We start from the raw sequence: 24,698 nt of genomic DNA on the forward strand, positions 1-24,698 counted from the left end.
TCGTGTTATTTACAGTATAAAAATTTATTTGAGAAACTCTCGAAGCAGATACAGACACAACTGAAGCTGGCAGGATTGGAACGGAAGCAGGACAATGAGTACACAAATAGGCAACTCCTTCATACATCTCGCATAAATCTTGTGCCACGTAACATTACAGCTATCGTCACCCGAAACCCTTCCTTTAAAATGCATTGAAGCATTGCCTCTTCTTGTGACACACTGGCACTCGTGCTCTGGACTTTGATACCACCCTTATAATACATCGAGACATACTAGAAATTTATGGCTCTCAAAAAAAAAATGTTTCATTACACATGTTCACTGAAACGAAAACCTGGGGAAGGCATGGCACGGCACTCAATATTTGTTCACACCTTATGAGTATTAAATGAAAATGTACATTCCATGTAAGCAGACGTGAATGATGACTTACGGCACACATCGGACAGCCGGACAACTCCCGGAATATTGGCCACACAGAGCAAATAACTGGTCGGCATTACATGGCTAAAAAAAATAAAAGCTGTGCTGTGAGTGGTTTGTAGGTTCTGCAAGGTTGGGTCATAGCAGATTCCACTGGAACTTAATTTTGATGAGCACTCACTAATTTATGCATGTGTGTCAACTGACATTTCAAGTACTTGATATTAGCAGGAAATAGAGCCTGAAGTTTTCGGGAAATATTTTTTTTCTAAATTCGGGGGGGGGGGGGGGGGGGGGGGGTAAAAATCGGGTAAATAAACATGTGCTCTAAATTGGGTGGAAAAACTTCCAGTATGCTAAATTCAGGGAGAAATCTGGCTCAATTACTCAAACTAACTGTACTGGTTTGGTACAAACAGTGATGTAACTGCATTTGCTGCCAAACAAGTAAGTGTGCATTCCTACGGACGTCTCAGTGAGGGCAATTTGCCGGGTAAAAATTGGGTTTCACCCTAAAGAGGCAACCTTCAATTCGGGAAAGAATCGGGTTAAAACCCGAAAACTTCAGGCTCTAGAAATAGACAGAACAGCTTGAATCTGTGGACACTCCCGCTGTTTCACTGTACCAATTGGTGTTCTTCAAGGAGCAGTCAGCCTTAGATTTTTGTCGTGGCAGAATGCACGGTGACCATCTCACATTTCCACGCAAGGAAAACTATCCTAGAGAAATTGTATCAAGCACCGAAGAATGCCCGTCGGACAGCATCATCCAAAGATCGGTGCGGTCGATGCAACTGCCGACACAAAATATGGATCAGGTAGGGCTTTGTTACTCCTGATAACCTGCTTGGCTTTCAGAAATTCTCAATGCCACGTACCTGCTCCACTGAGCTCACCACACGCGTCTCAAAAATGAAAGAGAATTCCTGGTTTCCGAGTGACACTGGCAATTGAATCAGTGAATGTGAAAATCTGCAGGCCAATGGAGAATCCAGGGAAATTTCAATATGCACGTGGAAACCCCAAATATCTGGTGTATGCTTTGTGCCAAAATAGGTGCGACATTAGCCCATGATAGGGAGAGCAGTATGCCTGCAGTAGACAAGACTGCAAGAGTATTTTTGTATGTGCAAGTGCTTGATATGTAGAACTCATCCTGTGCTTGAATTTGTCATGATCAGTGGCACACCATGTGCCCACTCTGTACATGTACCGCATGTGCTAGTCCAAACAGTGATAATTTAATGTGTCACATGTCATGTCTTCATTACACTTAATGCCCTGCCAATGCAATTTTTTTGCATAAAATAGTTGAAACAATTACAATTATTTGGAGTCCGAGCAATGGCTTGAACCAATGAAACTAAACACATTTTCTGCAATGAAGCATCCCTAGAGCTCTAGCGCTGCCACGAACACTCTCCACGACCACAGGTTTAGCACGAGCTTGCATGTACCACAGTTGCAAAAGTCTCACACCACTCCAGCGCTCTTTCAAATCTGTTCTCCAAAGTAATTATAATAACCCATGTTGCTTGGTCAGAATGCACACATCAAATCCACTCAACCTTCACAATGAAATGTTATACGACTAATAAATGCTACAATGTAAATCTAGATATGGTGTGTCAACCTAGAACAAGTGTACCCGCTAATAAAACTGTAGTCTCTATTGCGATTACGTTACCTGAACACATCTTAGCACCTGCTACAGCTGCTCTACATTGTCTCAACAAATACTATAACACATAAATGCAACCCCAATATGTGCTAATGCTACAGAACAAGTGAGCTCGAAACAAAAAGGGGTAGTGTACATCACAGGGCATGCTTAGAGTCGCTTTCAGAAGGACGCGTCATAATGGCAGATGAGCACCATTATAGTATTTCGTTATGATCCCCTGAGCTGTATGGTGCTACAGCTTGATGCTGTCCACACAAAAACAAAATGTGGTGTGAAAATGAAAAGTAATGAATACAATGCACGCCCCCCAGCTTGATAATGTTGATAGTGTTGATAATGGGCTGCTGAAACACCATCGAGGTAGATTCAGCTTTATGACCTCAAGCACCTGTGTGTGACCACTGCCAAGCCAGCACTTAGCCGTTACCCATCTCAATGTCTCAGAAAATAAGGCTTGTATTTTGCTTCCGCTAGAGTAACATGTGGACGCGATGGGCTTAAAAGGCAAATTATTTCCTATTTTCAGGCACCACACTGTTTCGTTTGAACTCGATGAACCGAAGAGAACACAGACATGTACGTAATTTAACACATACGTCTTAACACGTACGTATTATACAATACATCATTACACTTATTCCTTCATCTAAACATGTCATACTTATGTCTCTATCTTTATCAAAAGCACTACTATTGTATATAATCAAAGCACAAAAAGTTGAGAACATCATGTCTTTTCCAATGCTAGAGGAACCGAAGTACCCAATTTTTTAGTATCACATTTAGGATATCATAAAATGAGCTCAGTTTATAATCTGAAGTCCAGAGGTAATCTATCAGCCTTAGGCACAGAAAGCACCATGACACCCGATTCTCAATCTAATATATGATTTGTTGTGCCTCGTTTCACATCCAACAGCTGAAGCAAGCACCTGCTTTGAGATCATCAGAACTAAATAAGCACTTGCCATGACCCATGACATGTTGAGATTGCCATAATTGGACAAGTCTAATTCCTGTACTCTTTCCGATCACAAGAGCATATACATGCCTGCCTACATTTGCGAAGAAAACATGTTTCATACTCATTCTATGAGGGCTGATGACAACAAAGGTGATGGTATGCTTTATGTGGAGACTGCCAGAATTCAATGAGTCCAGTTCTTGTAGCACCCCGAATGATAAGTGAATGGTACATGCCTGTCTGCATTTGTGAATAAAGTTCCATACTCATTCTACATGAGGGCTGATGAGAACAACAATTATGTATTAACAAAATGGCAGAAATGGAAAAGGACGATGGGCTCTGAAAGTTGAGAATTACGAAACATACAACTGCTTTAAATAATTTCCGGTCACAAGAATAATTGGGTTCAAAAATGTACGTCCAAACGTCCTGCTAAGGAAGTGATCAGTACTATGCAAAACAACAAATGAAGATGTATCAGCCTCTGGGGAGAATGTATGATTTATGCTGCAAATAATATTGAAATAGCTTCTAATTGTTCTTTGATCTTCAATGGCATGTAAAGTGAAGATTTGTGACCACACGTGTGTTCAAAGCGTAGAAGCCCTTCAAGCCTATTCCTGTTATTACAAAATTGTTAGAAGCCACAGCAATGCAATCGCCCAGCTTCATGAAGTTGGAAACACTTAATGGTAAATAAACTTCGCATGAGCATTGTAATTTCAGTTTGCTGTTGTGTTTCACGTGATTTTTGCTTTTGGACGAGAGACAATAAAATAATGGTCAAACAAAACCCACTGCCAAGCCAAAAGTTTTGTCACTGAATATGACAGCCTGCACATGCAAGCTTATTTGCTATGCCACAGTTTCCAGAGCATCTGTATAGCTAAACTATAAAAATGCCTAAAAGCTAGTAAAATACATTGGGCAGATAAAAAAAATTTGTTACCTAGTTACACAACAATGAGAAATGTTGACTATCATGTGTGGATGATGAAACAAAAATGAAGAAAGATAACAGTGCATCTGCAGAACCACATAAAACATTCCTACCAATAAAATGTCTTGCTCCCTTGCACTAGTCACCCTACTCAGCACAACACACCTGAAAGCCCATTCACCACTCTTGAGCTCAGATACACACGCCATAAAAAATAATGAAAAAGAAAAGGGCAGATGTATGTCTCCAAAACTAAGCTGCTAGTAATAAATACCTAGTACTTTGATATACAGGCTGTGCTGCAAGATAAAGGGCCTTAGGCAGTGTATAAACTACCTCATATCCATTATTAATTTTGTACACATATGCTGCTAATTTACCCAACTCATTAAAATGCTGTATGCCAGTAACGTGATTTTGAAGCGTTACTCTTCAGCTTCCACATAAGCAGTTCCTGTTTAAGTACCAGTACGTCATTTGTGCAAATTCAGGGTACGGAGCACAACTATTATGCTTATAAAGCTTGTTATACATCATATACAGATACTCATATCCACACACCGGATTAGAAGCTGCAGCATTTCACCTTATACTGGTTTGTGGCATGTTTTGCAGCACCTATTTTTCTGGCCACGCCCTGTAGATGCAGGTATATGTTTGAACAATAGAAGAGCAGGACGCAGCACTGCGAGTCAATATCTACAAAACACCAATAAGTTAACAAAACAGCTCTACATCACACTGTTAATACAGACAGAGAATATATGTAAACTACTACTAAAATTGCACACATCAGTGCAAGGGTATGCACCGATGCCTTGTGCTTGAATTCTGGCGGTTCTACCAAGCCCTTACTCGTTATGACCACCAATGCACGCAAGCACTGAAAAATAAAAATCTGTACCCATAACCACCTCTCCAATGCAGTGACCCTGAAATGTGACACAGTCACTCTGCTGACTCAAGCACATATTTCTTTGTGTATACTATTTTGTTCATAAAATTGCAATTGGTCAGAATATTACCAAAGTCTCGTCTTGCAAGCACTGTTTGCAGGAACTTGACAAAGGGAGTGATATACTATGAGTTCACTTCAATGTTAACATGATAGCAGATGCAGTGTTTTAAACTGGTTCCTATATTTTGCCATCTTGTGAATTATGAATGTGCCCCTATTTATAGTGGCAAAGTCAGAACAGGTGCCTAAAACAGATCACACAGCTCTTATAATATGTATCCTATTATCACTCATTATAAATGCTTTAAATAAAATGAAACAAAAAAAATCAGGAATTATTAGCACTATTCATAACGTCCATTGCAGAGGCTGAAACAACAGGCCCAAGCTTATTGTAGCACTACAATTTGTAGCACTATTATCTTAAGACAGAGCTTCCATGACAACCCAGTGACAGCATTTCCTTCCATCACATAAGCACATGGTGCTTTGCTGTGACTCTTATTTTAAAAATATGTAGCCATTTGAACATGTGCAGTCCTTCTGCACATACGTACCTGCTAACCACACAACTTTCCACGCTATAGAGCCACTAGGAATGAGAATGCAACGTACAGTACGGCACACTATGTGCCAGGTATGATACACAACTTGCACGTAGAACTGAACTGCAATCTCACTTCTTCTGCGACCCTCGTGGCTTGATGTTTTCCGAGATTTCCCACATAGCATCCTCGGACAAGAAATCTTCAAAGTTGTTGAAGAAGTCAATGACCTGTTCGTGGCGCTTGAAGCAGAACGGTCTGTGGAAGATTGAGTGAGGAAAGAAAACAAAGTAGAGTGACAATGGGATCAAGCTTGCTGCAACGAGTGAAAGCTCCTTGCTGGCAGGGTCTTCCTGAGCACCTCTGGATACATGTTGTCTATGGCTATTGCTTTCCCGGCACCACAAGAGTTCCAAGGGAACAGGGTTACAACTCAACTAGCACACGCGACATCAGACCCTCTATAAACTGGGCCTGGCACCACAGGAGTTCTAAGGGAACGGGTTGCAGCTCAACTAACACACGCAACATCAGACCCTCTATGAACGGGGCCTGGCACCTCAAGAGTTCTAAGGGAATGGGTTGCAACCACACGCAACATCGGACCCGCTATGAACGGGGCCTGGCACCACAAGAGTTCTAAGGGAACGGGTTGCAGCTCAACTAACACACGCAACATCAGACCCTCTATGAACGGGGCCTGGCACCTCAAGAGTTCTAAGGGAACGGGCTGCAACTCAACTAGCACACGCAACATCAGACCCTTTATGAATGGGGCCTGGCACCACAAGAGTTGTAAGGAAACAGGTTGCAGCTCAACTAACACACGCAACATCAGACCCTCAATTAATGGGGCCTGGCACCTCAAGAGTTCTATGGGAACGGGCTGCAACTCAACTAGCACACGCAACATCAGACCCTCTATGAACAGGGCCTGGCACTTCAAGAGTTCTAAGGGAACGGGTTGCAGCTCAACTAACACACGCAACATCAGACCCGCTATGAACGGGGCCTGTAACCACAAGAGTTCTAAAAGAATGGGTTGCAACTCAACTAACACACGCAACATCAGACCCTCTATGAACGGGCCCTGGCACCACAAGAGTTCTAAGGGAACGGGCTGCAACTCAACTACTACATGCAACATCATACCCTCTATGAACTGTGCCTGGCACCACAAGAGTTCTAAGGGAACGGGTTGCAGCTCAACTAACACACGCAACATCAGACACTCTATGAACTGGGCCTGGCACCACAAGAGTTCTAAGGGAACGGGTTGCAACCCAGCTACTACATGCAACATCAGACCCTATATGAACTCGGCCTTTTGCCTTTGAAATGATTGTGTTTTATTTCAATACACCGTATTTTCTCGAATCTAAGACGACCCTTTTCCCCCAAAAATCCTGTGCTCCAAAGTCGGGGGTTGTCTTACATTCGAATATCCACGCCCCAACAAGTTCAGGGGAGAGGCAGGAGCGGGCGATGCTATCATGTCAATAGCGTGTCGCATCTGATACCATGTGTTGCGGTTGTCAGCGCCAGTCTATGTGAAACAAACGAGGCAATGCAAATGGAGACTGACTGTCATGGCGTCGCCAGTGCTGCTTTCGAAGTTCGAACCACGGTGGTTCAAAAGCAAAGTTGTCGCTTTCACCACTGTATGGGGCAATGTCAGAAGATGGCTGAAGCAACAGGGAGGGATAAAGAATTGTGCCAGCACAGTGGATTTTCGACTCTTGGTGCGATGTGCGTGACAGCGTTGTCGTGCGTGCTTTTAAAAAGCATGGTTTGTCTAACGCTTGGAACGGAACACGATGAGCTGCGGGTAGATAGCAACAAAAAAAGAACAGCGGCGAAGAAAGTGGTGATGAATAAATGACATTGTGCACTGTTTCTAACTGTTACACTGCCTCCTAATCTATGTTTACTTTTTTTTCCAAAATCGTGCACCCTGAACTCAGGGGTCGTCTTAGATTCAAGAAAATACGGTAATTTTCTTTATGACTTTCTGGAGGCTGTGAAAAAAATGTCTGCCAAGCTGGTTTATAGCAATGCATAGATAAAACAATTGTATATCAAGTAGGGGTGTGCGAATACTCGAATTCGAATCGAATATCAAACGCTCGAACTATTTGATTCGCGAACCGAATATCCAATATTCAATTTTTCGAATATATTCGACTACTCCACGAATATGAACCCGAAAGTGGGCTTCACCTGATGCTTCCATGCATGAGGTGAAGCCTGCTTTACGAAATTGCCCTTGCTGCAGGACCAACACAGGCGGGACGGTGTTTAGTTTAAGATAACGTTATCCAAAGTTAGTTTTGTAGACATTGTCTGTGGAAGGGGTGGTGCCCCTCCCACATGCAGTTTAGCAGTGTCGACGAGGGACTTTGATTTGATGTCTGTGAGGTTGCCTTTAAAAAGTTGGGACTCTTGAATAATGACTACAGCCCACGAACAAGAAGGGTGTCTTCAAGATGTCCTTTACGTCTAAACTTTCAGTAGTGCAACTTCCTAGGGCGAGTGCAAAGAAACAATGTTTCACAAATGGCCTGTGGTTGTCCGAAACAATTGCAGCCTCATCCGTATAACATGCTACTGCCTAGCATAAAATTTTGAAATGAAGGTAACCACTCCAGTAACTGTACGCTCACCTGAAAAGCAGGAAGCACTCTCATGTAAAATTAAAGAATAGAGGCTTTAAACAGAAGAATTGCATGTCTCTCTTGTGACAGTTAATTCCAGAAAAATTACACTAAAGCCATGGGCTACAAGATGGAAACTTTTAGTGTGAAAGTCACATATTGTAAATTTTGCACAAATATTCGATATTCGATTCGGTATTTGGAATTTTTTCCTCCATTCTATTCAATACGACTTAAAATATTCGGATTCGCACACCCCTAATATCAAGTTTTCAATAATATCGCGACTAGCAAGAAAGAGAGAGTAAGAACCATGAAAAGAAGAGAAAGTCAACTCACTTTTTCTTGAAGCACCGCATGGGCTCTAAAATATGAAACTGCTGCCAGCACTTGGTAAAGTTCACGATAGCATCACTGATGTAGTCAGTGTTGCCAACGTGTACAAAGGTCAAGTCCTGAAGGATTAGTCCTCTGAAACAGAAAGATATTGTAGCCCTGTTTCCCAAATCCTTTCAAAATATACCCACATGTAAGGTATGCAAGGTGGCGTTGTTTCTGCCAGAGCTTGCCTGTACGCCCGGAAAGAAGAGGAGCTGTCGATGAGCGCACAGTACTCTTTCAAGCCCTGCAAAGAATTGGGGAGCAATTTATTTGTTATATTCAAATAAAGTTTTATTATATTATTTGAATAAAATTTTATTATGTCATTGAAATAAAATGTTATTACTTTATTCAATTAAACATTCCTCCACTGACTGGAATAAGAGTAATTTTTTTCATAGGTGCAGCAATGTCTAGTTTTCGGCTCAGTAGGAGAAACGAAATTTGCACAAACCTCAGTTATGTTTCTCTGCCATTCCAAGCGTCGTACAGGAGCAGAGTCTAATGCCGACAGGATGGCTAGGTACGAATTGAAGTTGTTGATCTTGCGCAAGTGTTTCATGATCTTGATGAACTTTATCACAACACGTTCTCTGTCTTTTGCATCACTCTGCTTTAGGATACATGATCTTGCCCTGTAAGCGATATGCAGGTGACGTTATTTGCTGCAACAAAGTTCAGTACGGAGTGTACAACTACTTGGTGAAACTGCACGAGTAAAGTACAAAAAAAAAAAATTTAGCTCAGTAGGTACATTTCGTTAGCGTACCAGTATGACATTTTGTTGAAATGCTCCGTAAACTTTGTCAAGTTTGGACTTGATTCTTCGTTCTGTTCCTTTGCCCATATCAGAACTTCAGATATCTGTCGAGAAAAAGACTGACCCATGTATTAACCAACACGTGCGTGGTAATGTCACACATATCGAGAGCACAGTCAACCGGACACCTCGCTACTGATTCAACAAAACCTAGTCCTGTTTTCACAGCACCTGCAATGGTTGTTTAGAGCCTGGTATGCACATCCAGAGTACAAAGTATCAGGAGTATAATTATCCTCCTATTCTGAAGGTGCATATCACTTCACCTCAGCTCTTTCAGCTAACATTCACCCTCTCTGGCTGAGTGCTTCAAAAGTTGAGGCTGTGCTTCAACATCACATATGGGAATCTAAAGTCATGCCTCTTTAATGTGGACCCGGTTAATATAGACGATTCAAAACATCGGCAATTTTTATGGGGACCATAATTTTTTAGCGTAACGTATTTGCGTCTCGTTAATACGAAAACCTGTTTTTCAAATGATGGGCAATGAGGTAGCAGATCCATCGAGACCCACATTTTTTGTTCTCATTATTATGACAACGTCGGTATCAGAGGAACTTGGCGCATCACCGAGCAAACTTTTCGCAGCATGTAACGCACGAACAATTTCTTCGGAGAACAAGACGAGAATGAAATAGGATTCAGAATAGGATTCTATGCTGTTCCACCTGCAGAGATGGCCGCTGAACAATAAACTGAAAATGGTTTAAAATTAGCCAGGTTGCTTCACGATTAAAGCAAATAAAAACCCTCAGTGCAAGGGAAACAAACAAAACGAAGGACGAAACGGCACGTACACGGCACTGAATTGTCAACCAAACGTTTATTTTTGGAACAACCTCATTTAAAGGTTGTCACACCTTCCCACAATGCCCAGGATTCCTTTCACCTATCTGGAACCCATTTACTTTTGCGTGAGGAAAGCAAAGGTGTTACACAGGAGCAGGAAGCAAGGGGCGTTATTATACCTAGAAGCCAGAGAGATAAAAAAAAAAGAAGCAGGTGAAGCGTGCATAAGTAAACCATCCGTTTGGCTATCAGACAAGATAGATAAATTCCTCACACAAAAGTAAATGGGTTCCAGGTAGGTGAAAGGAATCCTGGGCACTGTGAGAAAGTGCGACGACCTTTAAGGGGGAGGAGATGATGTCCCAGATATAAACATTTGGTTGACAGTTCAGTGCCCTGTTCACATCGTTTCCTCCTTCGTCTTGTTTGTTTCCCTTGAACTGAGGGTTTTCTACTCATTGTGGCCGTTTAACTTGTCCGAAGAAATGACAATAAAAGTACATTAAGTGTGCAGGGATCTTCCATGGGCGAATTTCTGCCATTATTCTGCGTGTTCAAACGAATGAGCCGCAAATCTTTGTTGGTGTTTGAGAGCTCTGAGAGTCACGTAGGATGCACCGAGTCGAGTAGCCGCTGTGAACTCCCGGTGACACGCTGTCATTGAAAGTCCACCGCTTTCTGACCAGAGGTGGCTCATCCAGGTACATTAGACAATGGCACACCCCATTTTGCGCTACTCTGCACTATGGACACGATGCAGGCTACATCTGAACTTGCACGGCGTTTCTCACCTCAATTTTCTGGAAGAGGTCGGCATCAAGCAACGTCATCTGCTCTGCCAAAAGCTCCGACTTGAAGTCCAAGAGGGTGGCCGGCTGTGTGGTGACATGCATGTCCGGCAGGAGCGGCTGGCCGGCATCCTTACGGCGTCGCCACGCTTCACACTTCTCCACCACTTTGGCCCGCAGAGCCCTTGCCAAGCTCAGATCCCCACGGCTCAACAGCTGATGCGTGAACTCCGTCAGACACTTCAGCATCGCTTCGTCCGTGTCACTCAACCTGGGATCAATCCAATCCAATCCATCCATATTTTTCTCGACACAAGCTACAGGATTTCATGGCCACTTTCCCTTTTCGTCTAATGCAGTGATTCTCAAACTAACGGGGGTTGGCGAAAGCAATTTTTGGGGACAGAGAGCGGGTAACGAGTAACGTTGTTCCATGCTTCGGTGTACAGGTGACAACAGTAAGGCAGTCACGGGCTAATCCTTCCTTCATTGCTACTTCTTGCGCAATAAAAAAATACTAGGTAATACTAAAATATGAAATTATCTCAGTTTTGAAGCAGCAACTATGGAGTGTGTTTTTGTACCAGTTGCTCTCTTCTGCTTGCGGAACTTCAAGGGGTCCCCCCCATAACTCCCCCCAGACCAGAACAAGGGCGGATACAGCATTTTTCTGAGAGGGGGAGGGTCCAGCCTTGACCAGCATGGTAGATACATAATCTAGGTCAATTAAACACTATGTGTAGACAGAAATTGAGGCCTGATCCCTCCTCTAGATCCGCCCCTGGACCAGAAGGGGCCCTCGACACATGCACGGCCGAGAACCGCTGTTCTATTGCATAAAATCATCACACAAATGTGCATATGGGATGTTGGGTACCTGAGTGTGAATATTAGCCACATTTGTGCTTAGTTGTAGCAGAAAAAAAAAAACTCACATCAATAGATAATGAAAAACCGAGACAAGGAACACGTGGAAGATGCCACACAAACAGGATTGAAAACTTTTTTAGGGGTGTGCAAATCCAAATATTTGAAGATGAATCGAATATCGAATTGAGTGAGGGAAAAAAATGCTGAATATCGAATATTTGTGTAAGTCTTACAATATGTGCCTTTTGCACTAAACGTTTGCAATTTGTAGTTCGTGGCTTTAGTGTAATTTTTCTGGCATTAACTGACACGAGAGAACACAATTTTTCTATGAGAAGCCCCTACTCTTTCAGTTTACATGACAGTGTTTCCTTCTTTTCAGGTGAGTCTACGCTTACACTGGCATAATTATCTGGATTTCAAAATTTGATGTCAGGCAGTGGCATGTTACACAGATGAGGATGTAATTGTTTCTGAACATCCACAGGTCACTTGTGAAACAAACAAATTGGCAACCTGCTTCAGCTTTGCCATGAACATCCTTTAGCTTATTTGCTGGAGTGCGTATGTCTCGCCAGTATAAGTTGCCTTGCTGAAATTTTGAACGTAAGGGACATCTTTAAGACACCCTTTTTGTTCCTGGGTTGCAAGCATTATTTAAACGTCTTAACCTTTTAAAGGCAACCCGCCAGGCACCAAATCAAAATGCTAAAATGCACATGGGAGGGATGCTGCCCCTTCCTCAGGCAAAGCATACACAATTAACTAGGGCTAACGTTATCTTTTGCTGAACAACAATGGCCCGCCTGTACGAAGGGAGTTGCCTCAGAACAGGAGCCGCCAATATTTCGAACAAAGACTGTTCCTGTGTTGGTCCTGCAGCAATTGCAATTTTGCAAAGCAGGCTTCACTTCATGCAGGGAAGGATCAGGTGAAGCCCACTTTCGGGGTGGTGTTGACATTTGGGGAACAGTTGAATATTCACAAAAACGAATGTTGGGTATTGGATTCGCGAATCAATACTTCGAGCGATTAACATTCTACTCAAATTTGAGAACTCGAATATTCGCACCACCCCTACCTCTTTTTTTTTCTCCCTCTTGTCCCTAATTTGGGATTTTCTTTACGGATTGCAATGCTATCAGCTAGGATGTTTTTTAGCCATTCTTGCAGTTTCATTTCAAAGTTTGCACATCCCTACTCAAGGTATTCTGAGAAACAACCAGTAAAATGCCTGAACATTAGTGCAGCCCTCTTTTTTATAGGCCATCCAGAGATGAGATTCCTTGTATGTTACCTAATCATGTTTGGTACACAACTCAACACAATTAAACATTCAACAGGTAACTCACCCCAAGTCATCAACAACACTGACGAGCAAAGAAAATGCCCAGCGAGCATACTTCTGCCTCGAATCAGAAAATTGGATGAACTTGTTGTACCGGTAGATCAGCTTGTTGATGAGGGCCTTGGAGGACACAAATACCCTGTATGTCGTAAGGAATGCTTCCTGGTAGTAGTATTCCTTCTCTGCAATCGCATGAGCATTTTTAAAAATAAAAATACTAGAGACAAAAATAGAAAATACTCTGGCGTGCAACATGTCGTATGCATAAAGTACGTACCGACATTCTCTCGCACCATTGCAGCGTAAACGATCAAGGCATCTACTGGCCCTCCTTTGAGTCCTCTGACATCACGTGACTGTAAAGATAAAAAAAAACGTTTAAAAAAATGCTCCAAAAGTCACCACCTATATGAGTGGCATCATCGGGGACACACTGGCTCAGAAGAGCACAGCAGCTTACTTATCTACTGAGGCGCAGTAAGCATCTGGCACGGGGCCACAGTTTGTATTGGCCGCTGATACATCATGCCTCATGCAACGCTGGTCGTGTGCCAAAGTTATTGCAGCGTCAAAATGAGAGGATTAAAAAGAGATGCATTAAATTTTGACATTGCGGTAACCTCGGCGCCTGACCAGCTATGGGGTCTGGGAAAGCTCCTGGAATCATGGCTCATCAGGCACAACGCATCAGCATTTATATAGTATTGAATACTGCCTGCGTACAACACTACTTTTGTTGCAATGAAGTAGAGCTGGCAAATAGCAAAATTTCCATTGCGATTAGTTATGGAAACACTGGGAATCGAACCTGAATCATTTCTTCAGACAGCGAATCGAATTCAAATAATCAGAAAAGGCCCAATTGGAATAATTTCAGACACCTCATGGTGGTGTTGTGCTCATTCGATGATGCTCTGCTCCGAACTTGTGAGCACAGAATAGCGTAAACAGTGTAAAGCGGGCTTCACCTAACGCTCTAGTGTAATGAGGTGAAGCAGATTTGCAGAATGGAGTTGCACATAAAAAGAACAGTGTTGGTACCGTGAAGTGGGCTTCACCTAACCCTTAAATGTAATGAGGCGAAGCCGACTTGCAGAATGGCAACAGGACAGTGATGCCTTACTTCAGTACTATTCGAAAAATATTGAAAAAATTTCGAACACTGAAAATATGCTGCGAAAAGCATTCGAATCATCTGATATTTGTTCCATATTTGAAATTTCGAATATTTGCACAGCTCTGCCCGTTACTTTTCAGGCACAAGGAGATGCAACATTTGTCATACTTATGAGTGTCGTGTTTTGGTAGGGATCCGGAAAAATCGTCCCCGGAAAAATCGTCCTCGATGAGAACCTAGGTTAGTTTTCAGAGGTTAGGCTAGTTTAGGCTCGTTTTTCACAGTTCACCATATGGTTGAGGGGGCTACCCGCAGCTGGGCACATGCCGTTTGACAAAAACTACTTTTCTTTATACTTTTCTTGCGGGGACGATTTCTCCGGGGGACGTTTTTTTCCGGGGACGATTTTTCCTACACCCGTTTTGGTAAGCCTACGACTCCTAAAATAAAGGAAGTGCGTTCAGGTCCAGGGAGCAACAGCAATGCGATACCTCAGTTTTACCTACATATTCTAGAGACTGTCCTCTTCAAAAAACCATTCTTCAAGTAACAGATCTTATCTTGTAACAACCTGGTCTTGCATAGACTTACAAATGACGCAGATCCAGGTGCTTTCTCACCTTTGCATTCTCATTGAAGATCAGATGCTCAGTGACGTCCTGAAGATCAATCAGGCTTTCCCCACTTTCATCAAGCAACGAGTCTTCGCTTGCTCTGAGTGCAGGTGGCAACCTGAATATGGTGTCGGAATGGACTGTTAGGATAGACATATAAAAACTTCTCTTCTGAACTTGAAGGAAGAAAATACACAGTGTAAAAACATGTCCCAAAGAACATACTCAGGCCCACTTCCAGATTCGTATGACGAACATGACTGCCGTGTGCAGGCATTACTGTCCTGTGGACAGACTACGGCACTCTGAAAGATGAGAGGTTTCAGGCTGCAGCTATGTCAAACAAATCAACAAGGCAGAACGGGAATTGCAGCTCACTTTGTTCTTCTTTGGCGGTAATGCTGGCGGAGAACCAAGTTCAAGTGTATCTGGCAAAGTCAGAGCAGGCATGTGGAGACTGAAGTCATCAGGTCCCAGACTGCTGAAGGACACATGGTTATACTGTGCATGGTAGGAGTACTGCACTCTCCTGCTGAAGAAGTCTTGCTCGGCAGGATGTGACGTTCCAAATGTCTGTATGTACTCCATGACTGGACAGGAAGGGGAACGAATCAGTATGCTTCCAGAATGTGGTGTACTTTGTGGTATGGTGCTTAGATGCCATAGTCGACCTTCGTTTATCCAACTTCGCTTATCCAGACAAGAACATGGGCACAGATATCAGTCCATGCACTTTGCCCTCATTTATCTGGAGTTCAGTTTCCGGATCCAGACAAAATATCCAGGAACCGCGGAGGAAAGTACCAGCAACTGCCTTCACTTATCCCATGTTGAGTCGGACACAATGTGCGACCCACATTTCACCAAGCTCGGGACGAAAAGCTTCAGCAATTCCCCCTTTTCTCGTTCTACCCACGTACCATGCATTGACCAGTCCATTGTACTGCAGATAATCCACTGAGTGATGGGAACTATTCACTTGTTGAGTTGTCGATGACAACACAGATCTGGAGCAAGCAACCTTTAACCTTTACCAGCAGGATGACACCTGCTCCACAATTAGGGATGTCATTAATGTTGCTGCTTCCACTGACAACCATAGGACAGAGTGCTGTGACTCTTGAGAATGTGTGAGGTGCAGAGAAAATGGCTCTTTTTTCAGCAAAAGAATGATGTTTCTCCAGTGAACATCATAAGTAAGAGTTCACAGGAGCTGAATTTTATGCAAATGACGCTCATTCTCATGTCCTCCAGAATAAACACAGGCTTTGTCAACAACTCACGTCTGCTCTCGAGTTTCATTTATTTGTCCAGATCCTCCACTGTCTGGACATTTCTGCTGGAAACAGCCAGTGCTGGCTAAACGAGGGTCAACTGCATTACTCCATGGTATTTTACTGTATGTGAAATTACTGGCAAAATCTTACTGGTTTTCTTCTTGGGAGGCAGAGGTGGTGGGCGACTGTCCTCTAAAGGAGACAAGGCACTCGTAGGTTGGGGAAGAACACAACTGTGATGTGGGCAGAATGGAGCATGATTCGGATTGTCATCGGACAGTTTGGCTGTTTCGTTCACGGCCCAAGAACCCAATGACCTGACTGCGCTGTCCACAACATCCTGCAAAGGAAGCAACTGCTCTGTACCACACAGTCTATCGCCAAGGTGATGTGCTCTAAAATAAAACCAGTAGATGCTACATTAATTTTATCATGCGAGCTGCCAGTCAAACCCAACATTTTCCTGTGTTGCAGTCTTATTATGCTCGAGCCATGGGGTATGATGGGGGTATGACAAATGAACAGACGACGAAGAGGAAGGGATGGTGCAGGCTTGTACTGCATGCTTGACAAGACCGTTGAATGCTTTGTTGTTGTTGTTGCTTTCCTTTTTCTTTTCTTTTTTTTCGTTTTGGCACTTTCATGCTCATAGCCTCAAATCATAGCAGTAGTGATTTTGCGTTCTCTTTCAAGTTGTAGTTGGTCCGCGTCCATGGGAATGGCATATACTACTACATTTCTCTACAGAGCTGCACAAGTTTGTGCGTCTCATCCTGAGGCACTTCCTTCCACACTGCTATGTACAACGCACTCCATTGCACTTCCTCCTGACCTCTTATGTACAATGACCCCATAACGTAACAGAATCTGTTGGCTTTTCTTACCGAAAATTTTTTATGGTCTAATTTAATGTTACTTCAAAATTTGTACCCATAGTTAGTTCATTAGTTATTTCGTGAGTTGAACTAGCAAACTGCTAGTTTGTTTGTTATTGTGTGTGCATGCATGCATGTTTTTACAGACGGTTCACCTCTCATTTCACTATCACAGTAGAGTTGAACAGAAGTACTAAATAAGCTTACAAAGACACACTAATAGAAATTCCAGTAATGATGAATCCCCACCTCTGCATCCGAGACGTTGTCGTACTGAGATGGTGTTCGGTTCCACACTGATCGTTGTTTTGCAGGAAGGGCAGGCTTCCCATCTGGTGACCGCAATACTGCTCTCGTCCCACAGATCTCAAAAGACTGCTGGCTTGAAGCAGCTACTTTTGTGTTTGCCTAGAGAACAAGTCAGCAGCACACTCTCCTGAAGCTTCCAAGCTGGCTGGGTCAAGTAATACCGTAATTTCACGCGTATAAGCCGCAGGACCAGTTTTTACGAACGTTTTGAAAATTTTCCGGCAGATATAAGCCACGAGCAATAAGACACGACTGATTTGTGCGACAAAGGAGACCGAAGAGAAGGCCATAAACCCTGTGGTCCATATTTCAGGGTCAGCATGGTGTACAACAAAGGAGGTGAGTTCTAGTGTTCTAACCAAGATCAGACTGTGCCCTTGCTGCATGTTTTTCATGGATCGAGGGGTCAGTGGCTTTTCAGAAGACATGAATCACCATCACCACTTTCGTTAAAGCTGCTTGGGGAAGGCATCAGGAAGGTCAGTCTACTCGGATGTGGACACGCCCCTGTTTCGCATTGTTCGTGCACCGGCAGTGTTGTGCTGTTCCGGAGACACTGTTGAGCCCTTTCGTTAAAACCAGCGTATGGGGTAAATACCAGGGGAAAAAACTGTCATCAGATAAGCCACACCGGTGGACAAACCGCAGAGCGCCGGCGATTAAAAAAAAAAAAAAAGAAGAAGACATTCTGCATAAGCCGCGGCTAATACACGTGAAATTACGGTACAAGCAAAAGTAAGTTTGTTACCTTTTGCATTGCAGAAATGTGGCTCGAAGATGAGGAATGGCTGAGCAGCTGGTCAACACTGTCACTTCGACTACTCACGCTTGTGGTGCACATGTTGTAAGAGTAGGTCTGGTAGTTGACCTTCGGGGGGGGGCACAACTAGTGGTTAGAACATCAGAAAGCAGGCAGCTAATCGAGCACACTACATTTGCTACTTGTAGTCTAACCTGCTGTATGGTGCCCAAGGAAGGAAGGAAGTTTACGCTGGGCGATGATATGTTCAGTAGGTCATCCGCTGAGTGGTGCAGACACGAATCTAAGCTGCTGGCCCCACTCAGAGGTCCTTGGTGCCAGTCGTCAAAGAGACTGGCAGTAACCACGGAAGTGGGGTCCAGAAGGTTCGATGTGGAGCTCAACCCTGAACTTTTCTTTTTTGGTGGCAATGGCGGTGCTTGGCAATCTTTGTTTGAGTTCGAGCTGTGGCAACGGTTATAGAGTTACACAACAGGAATTTTTTTGATAGCGTTCGCACTCATATTCAGAATGACTCAGTTAATCAGGTGCCTCCTAAGGTACAACAACAACAAAACAACTGTTATCAGTTATTGTAAAACACTTTATTTCGCTACTCAAGTTTTTCGCAAACTGGGCACAGAGCACGAACTGCGGTCACTAAATTTCACGAAATCCGGGTGCTAAGGTTCATGGCTTGATTGCCTCACTTTGTGATATGCCTTAGGTTGTAGCTGCTATATTTAATTGAAGCGGTATTGCAGACGCTTGTGCTTCAAAGCAGTTCAAATGCTTAATAGCAGCCAAGTATGAAAATAAAGTTCCTGATTGCATCATTGTTTCCAAAGTGTAAATTTTTGCCCAAAATTTTTGTGAGCCCTTGAAATTTGAAAATTTTTCCATTTGCAAAATTTGTGGAAATTGGGGGCGTGCGAATAAAAAGAGCTTTACAGTATTCAGCAATATCTGAGAGGGGCACCGAAGTGCCAAAATTTCTCCTCATGAGATGGTGTTACCTCAAAACGAATGCGAAAGACGCAGGATTCATTAGTCGTGCCATGCGTCATTTAAGCGCTAAGGGAACTGCAATTTGCAGTTTCCCTCTTCTTTCTCAAGAGGGTATACACAGCCTCTCATTGGTCTCCACAAACAATTTCCTGCGATATATTGGGCACCCTCTTTGCGCCTCTTCTGAAGGGAACGAACGGGAAAGCGTAAATTGCAGTTTCCTTCTCACTTAAATCACTAAAACAAGTATTTAAAGAGATTGAAACATTTATTTTACTGAAAAACAAGCTTTCGGACGGAGTCCGTCCTTCATCAGGCGACTCGGTCCGAAAACTTGTTTTTCAGTAAAATAAATGTTTCAATCTCTATAATAATAATTTTTTTATCCACTTGCGAGTGCTAGACTACTCCCATTTTTGTCCTGTTAGTTCACTTAAAGGGACTATGAAATTTCCCGAACCCCCATACTTTTTTTCGATGGAAACTGTTCTTCCCGCAGAGAAACTAATATGCCACAAATTTTTCCGGACGAAATCGCTCCACTCTTCGAGGAGCGCGCGCTGGAAATGTCTCTTCCGCGTTCCTCCTCTCTCGCGCATATTTCCCTGACGATGGGGTAACTGTACGGACCGCGCTTCGGTTCCCCGTTACGTCACCGGTGTTGCACAATGGCAAGTAATGCCGCGAGCTCGCGCTGTGGCTGCCGCCACTGCCGAAATCTGCCGATCGCGCGAAAGCTGCTGTCATGGAGATTTCCACTCCTGATGAACGCATACGCGGGATCCTACGGCGCATGCTCCTGGTGGGATTCCTCGGCTCGGCAACACGTCACGATGACGTGTTGCTGAGCCGGCCGTGGTCGCGTCAAGTTACCAGTTGTGTCTCCGCTCGGCAGCTCCCCACGGCGCGGCGCCAGCTGTCCTCCCTTCGCCGCTCCGTTTAAATTCGCTCCCGAGAAGTCCGCTCGCGCGACGAAAGTAAAATTTCGGTTCTAGACTCAGAAAAATGTCTTCTTTCGAACGAAACGAAGAAAAAAATCGTTTCATAGTCCCTTTAAGTCACGAAAGACAGAATGGGTTAACCCCCTTCTTTCTGTATTGCTGTTAAGGTAACAGAATCTTTCGTATCACTAGGAGAAATTTTTGCGCCATGGTGCCTCTTTACGCTTTTTCCATTCAGGCCGCATAAAGTGCGCCATCTTACCTGTGACATGAGAGGGGTAAAGGTGGCTTGGGAGGCGGATATTCAGTACGCGTACTGGAACTCAGGATGCTGTCCGACGAGGCAGAGTGGTAAAGAGGGCCAACAGAAGATGGTCCATTGCCACTTTCAGGCGCTATTCGCGTAGTCTCCAGTATCTGACGTTCGCGTGGGGTTAAGGGGATATCTGGCAGGGAGTTCCTGTGACTAGGTGCACGAGAAAACATTCAGTGTTAGAATGCACTGCGCGTAGGCCTTGCTAGGATAATCGTCCAGAACCCAGGAGAAGAGGTCACATACCTATCGTTCTTGGTGCTATATATTCCATTAGCTGTGGAAACCGGTGTTGTGCTCTTCCCTCTCAGATCTTTGTTCTGAATGTTTTTACGACCAATATCCACCAGTTCCTAAAAAAAGGACGTGCGAAAAATTGTATCGCCATCTTGACGGCAGCTGTCACGGAACAAACACCTGGCTGGGTTGTGTGTTTGCTATGTTGGTACGAGTTCTCAGAGGACTTGCGAGCAGTACCTGTATGGAGTTCTGAAGGTCTTGCACAATGTGGTTGACGCCTTCGACTGTAGCTTGCTCTCTGTACAACATCACATCATCTGCCCACTTAATGAAACAGGCCAAGCTCTGATACAGCTTGGTGGTGGTAGACATCAGCACTGAGCTGCAAAGCAAGGACCCTCAGCACTGGTGCCACTCCTTAAATTGCCTGTGTAATCCTACCTCTGGTCATTGATGAAGTCCTTTTTCAAGAGTGATATCAGGTGGAGAACATATTCTAGGACAATGCTTGCAGATCCTGGGAGCATTCCAAGGGTATCCTTTTCCACCGAATCTTGGAAGTACCGTAATGCATTGGAAATCTGCCGCATGTCACGGACAACTTGCTTGTCGCCCTGAAAAGGAAGTGTAAGCAGCGCTGTGTGAATCAAGCCAAGGGTATTATTGTTATCAAGAAGAACTGCGAAGAGGAAGTGTATATAAAAAGTGAGGAAAATAGATACTGAATACATGTCCAGAATGAACTTGAGTATTATTTATTATTTAACACGTTGTTCGTCGACTACAGGAAATACATAAGCTCTCGAGCCTGAATTCTTTCCATATAACTAAGAAACGATCAAAAGCAAAACCATGTTACTTTTAAGCTTGCAACGTAAGTGTTCCTGCCTGAACTTTTTCAGAGCAAAGCCATGTAAACAAACAAACAAGAAAACACAGCTGAAAGTTTAAAATTAAAGAAGATTTTTTTTTGCTGTTGTTGTTGTTGTTCAAAAACACCAGCATTCTCCCCCACTCAAAGTCTAGCCTCCTGCATCAGGTATGACACCCGAAGTGCTGAAGAGTCCTTCTGACATTACTGTCGATGGGGGTGCGATCAGGAACTTTTTAGGCCAATCAGGCTTTCAATGGACTCCGGAGGGGCCAATTTTAAAAAGAAACAAACAAACGTGGTTGGTGGATTCGAAAGATTCTATTCACCGTTTTGGGCACTGGGATTCAAGTTCCCAAATCTCGAGTCACTGCCGAGGATTCGGTTGGCCCATCCCTGCTCCTAACCGTTTCAATTCTTTCCTACTATCACCTTCGTGGACCTGATAGCATTTTTATATTTTGTCTACCTACATATGTTCATTATGACATTACTGTTTCGATAAATCTGCTTCTCTAAAAATAGTCTCCAGGCTAGGGGGAGTATCACACTTGTTTCAATCTGCACTCAGCTGCTGCTCTCTTCGCCGTACAGCCTGTTTCCTCTTACCTGGATCAAGACCGAAGAAACCATACCAACTGTAGGCTACATTTACGTGTCTTCTTCAAAATGACACGATACATTTCCTCTACCACGCTCCTTGGCACACTCACCTTAGTGGGACTCTCAGCTTCCCCTTGACTGTCCACATCCAGGGAAGACTCCTTGGACTTGGTCTTGTGTGGGGAAGCGGCTCGCCCAGGAGTCCGCATTTGATTGATCTTCCCCAGTATGTCTTCCTTAAATGAGCGAGCCCTTCTTGCCAGCCTACTCCCTTTGTGACGACTGACCACCTCTGCAGTCGAAACAAGAAAAGTGGTCTCAAACTGGAGAGTAGTCAGCTTTTAAAGCTTTGCGGGAATGTGTCCTTTTAGCAGTTCTGGTTTCTTTCCACTCTCTCAGTATCCAGAATTGCGTGACTGCATATCACTATTGTCGAAGTGCATGAAAATCATAAGGAAGCAATTACTGTATTATTCTTAAGGGACCAAATGGTATTTACTTCACAACATACCCTGCATAACGTCAGCCTCTTATTGAGAAAGACAATTCCAGAAATGATTGCACTGTATTACTACACTGATGACGCAGACAACACGTTGCCTGCTTTAGAGTACTTGTCGCTACAAGTACTCTAAAGATATTGTTATCACTATAATGGTCTGGGGAAGAAATGCTGAGGAAAGAGTGTGGTAGCAACATACTTCCTCGCACATATTAATAGACTGGTGTTTACAGGTAACAGGACGAGAGTAATACACATCCACGAGTATATCACCGGTCTAAAAATAGAAATAAAGGAACACCACGAGATACGTGGGAAATATGCCACCACATGGCAAAACAATATTGTGTCTGCATTTCAAGTTGTACAATCTCGTGTCATATTTCCGAAACGACACAGCGACAGCGAAAACTGTCGTTTTGTGTTGGTATAACACGAGCGTAACAGAGAAAGCACTTCTCTCAAGATGTTTATGTGTTCACACAAAAGGTAAATCAGCTAATGACAAGTAGTAAAAGACTGTCGAAGTTCACCAACATTTTTGAGTAAATTGAGCAATGAAAGAGAAAGAAACGCCGGGATTCACAACAACGCTTTGGTGCCGTGCAAAATACGACACACGGACAACACGTTCGGAGGCGCAGCTCAACTCTCTTGTGTCCGTGCTTCTTTACGCTAATTGTCAATTATGACTCGCTGTCGTAGAGATCTTCTGATGGGTCTTTTACAAGCTTGTGTAAACAAATAACTCAAATGTTAGGGAATACCATCTTCACCTTCGTTGCACCATCTTCGACTGTGAGCAACAGCAGCAAGCACAAACCCACATACGAAATAAGTAAGGAGCATACCATGCTTGTCCAGTTTCTTTGACATTGCTTGACACGCCGAGTTTTACAAACATTTTAACATGGTAAATGGAGCGTTTGTTACTTCAAATTAAGCTTATAAATCATGTTTTCGATGTAAAACTTCCACTCCTAATCCCACACACCAACACCACAGCCGAGGAAACATGGTTATTGGACTGTCTGCGTCATGCGCACTAGGAACGGCTTACAAGTGGATGCAGAAGCGCCAGAAGCCTCACCCGACAAGCGAAGGGCCCTGTGATGCACCGGCAGACAAGCGCAGTATTTTTGTAGAGTAAATAGATAGTCCACGTAGTTTGTGAGTAAACCGTGCTGTGACAGTTGTAGAGCTGACGGCACCCGCTGAGTATATTTCCGCTGTTCTGAGACTTCCGAGGCATCTGCGGATGTCTCGCTTCCGCTGTCAGTTTCGCATAGGAAACTGATGGATATAATTTTTCAAATGTTACGAATGTTTCAGACAATCAATATGTATTCTGAAACAGTCTCACATTGTAAGGCGTGATGCAATAGCACACTCGACAAACAGACAGTGGTGATGAAAGGGCTCGCCGCGTTGTTGGCCTCACATAGGTGGGCAACGTCACGACTAACGTCCTGGGCCGACTTCTGAGGGAACTGTGCCGCTCTACAAATAGAGCTTCACCTCATAGCACGTTCTGCGCCAACCATTGCCGCGAATGATAGGCAGTGGTGGATCCAAGGGGGGGGGGGGCAATCGCCCCCCCCCCAAAAAAAACGTCAGTTGATACACTGTATTCCCTCTCTCCCCTCCCCCACTACGCGCTTCGACAGAGGAACCGCGCCCCTCCCAAACCGAGGGTCTGGATCCGCCCCTGATGATAGGGTTGTCGCTTCTGATTAGAGGGGGCGTACGCCTTTTTGTGTCAATTTCGATATATGATAACTGACACAAAAAGGCGTACGCCGGGGCAGATCTAGAGGAGGGTCATGATGTCGTGACACCCTCATTAATTTCTGTTTAAATGACCTAGGTCATGTATCTAATACCTTGCTGGCCAAAAGGCTGGACCCCCTTCTCAAAAAAGTCCTGGATCCCCCGCCCCTGGACGTACGCCTTCCTCTCTCTTCGAATTAGAAGCGATAACCCTATCGTTCGTGGCTATGGTGGCCGCAGAGTGTTCTATGCAATGAAGTTCTGTGTTGAGAGCCTTTTCACCACGACCACCACCATCTGCTTTTAGAGTGCAGGTGCTGATGCGTCATTTGTGGGATTTTTAAAG

General features: G+C 43.8%; 1 protein-coding gene across 1 annotated transcript; it reads right to left on the reverse strand.

Annotated features, from left to right (window-relative positions):
• Nucleotides 1-23,607, reverse strand: LOC135368553 (rap guanine nucleotide exchange factor 1-like). The gene is made up of 21 exons (XM_064601931.1): nucleotides 23,434-23,607; nucleotides 22,191-22,372; nucleotides 21,048-21,220; nucleotides 20,844-20,988; nucleotides 20,613-20,719; nucleotides 20,316-20,519; nucleotides 18,320-18,569; nucleotides 18,114-18,233; nucleotides 17,306-17,464; nucleotides 16,332-16,521; nucleotides 15,283-15,494; nucleotides 15,130-15,209; nucleotides 14,911-15,022; nucleotides 13,451-13,529; nucleotides 13,178-13,355; nucleotides 10,959-11,226; nucleotides 9,325-9,419; nucleotides 9,010-9,190; nucleotides 8,702-8,799; nucleotides 8,514-8,645; nucleotides 1-5,778 (listed from the first exon to the last, which is right to left on the reverse strand). Exons 1-21 carry the CDS (start codon nucleotides 23,456-23,458, stop codon nucleotides 5,652-5,654), a joined length of 3,117 nt encoding a protein of 1,038 aa, XP_064458001.1. The 5' UTR covers nucleotides 23,459-23,607; the 3' UTR covers nucleotides 1-5,651.
• Nucleotides 23,608-24,698: the final 1,091 nt, after the last annotated feature.

The sequence above is a fragment of the Ornithodoros turicata genome, chromosome 9 (genome assembly GCF_037126465.1).
Source record: "Ornithodoros turicata isolate Travis chromosome 9, ASM3712646v1, whole genome shotgun sequence".
Lineage (NCBI taxonomy): Eukaryota > Metazoa > Arthropoda > Arachnida > Ixodida > Argasidae > Ornithodoros > Ornithodoros turicata.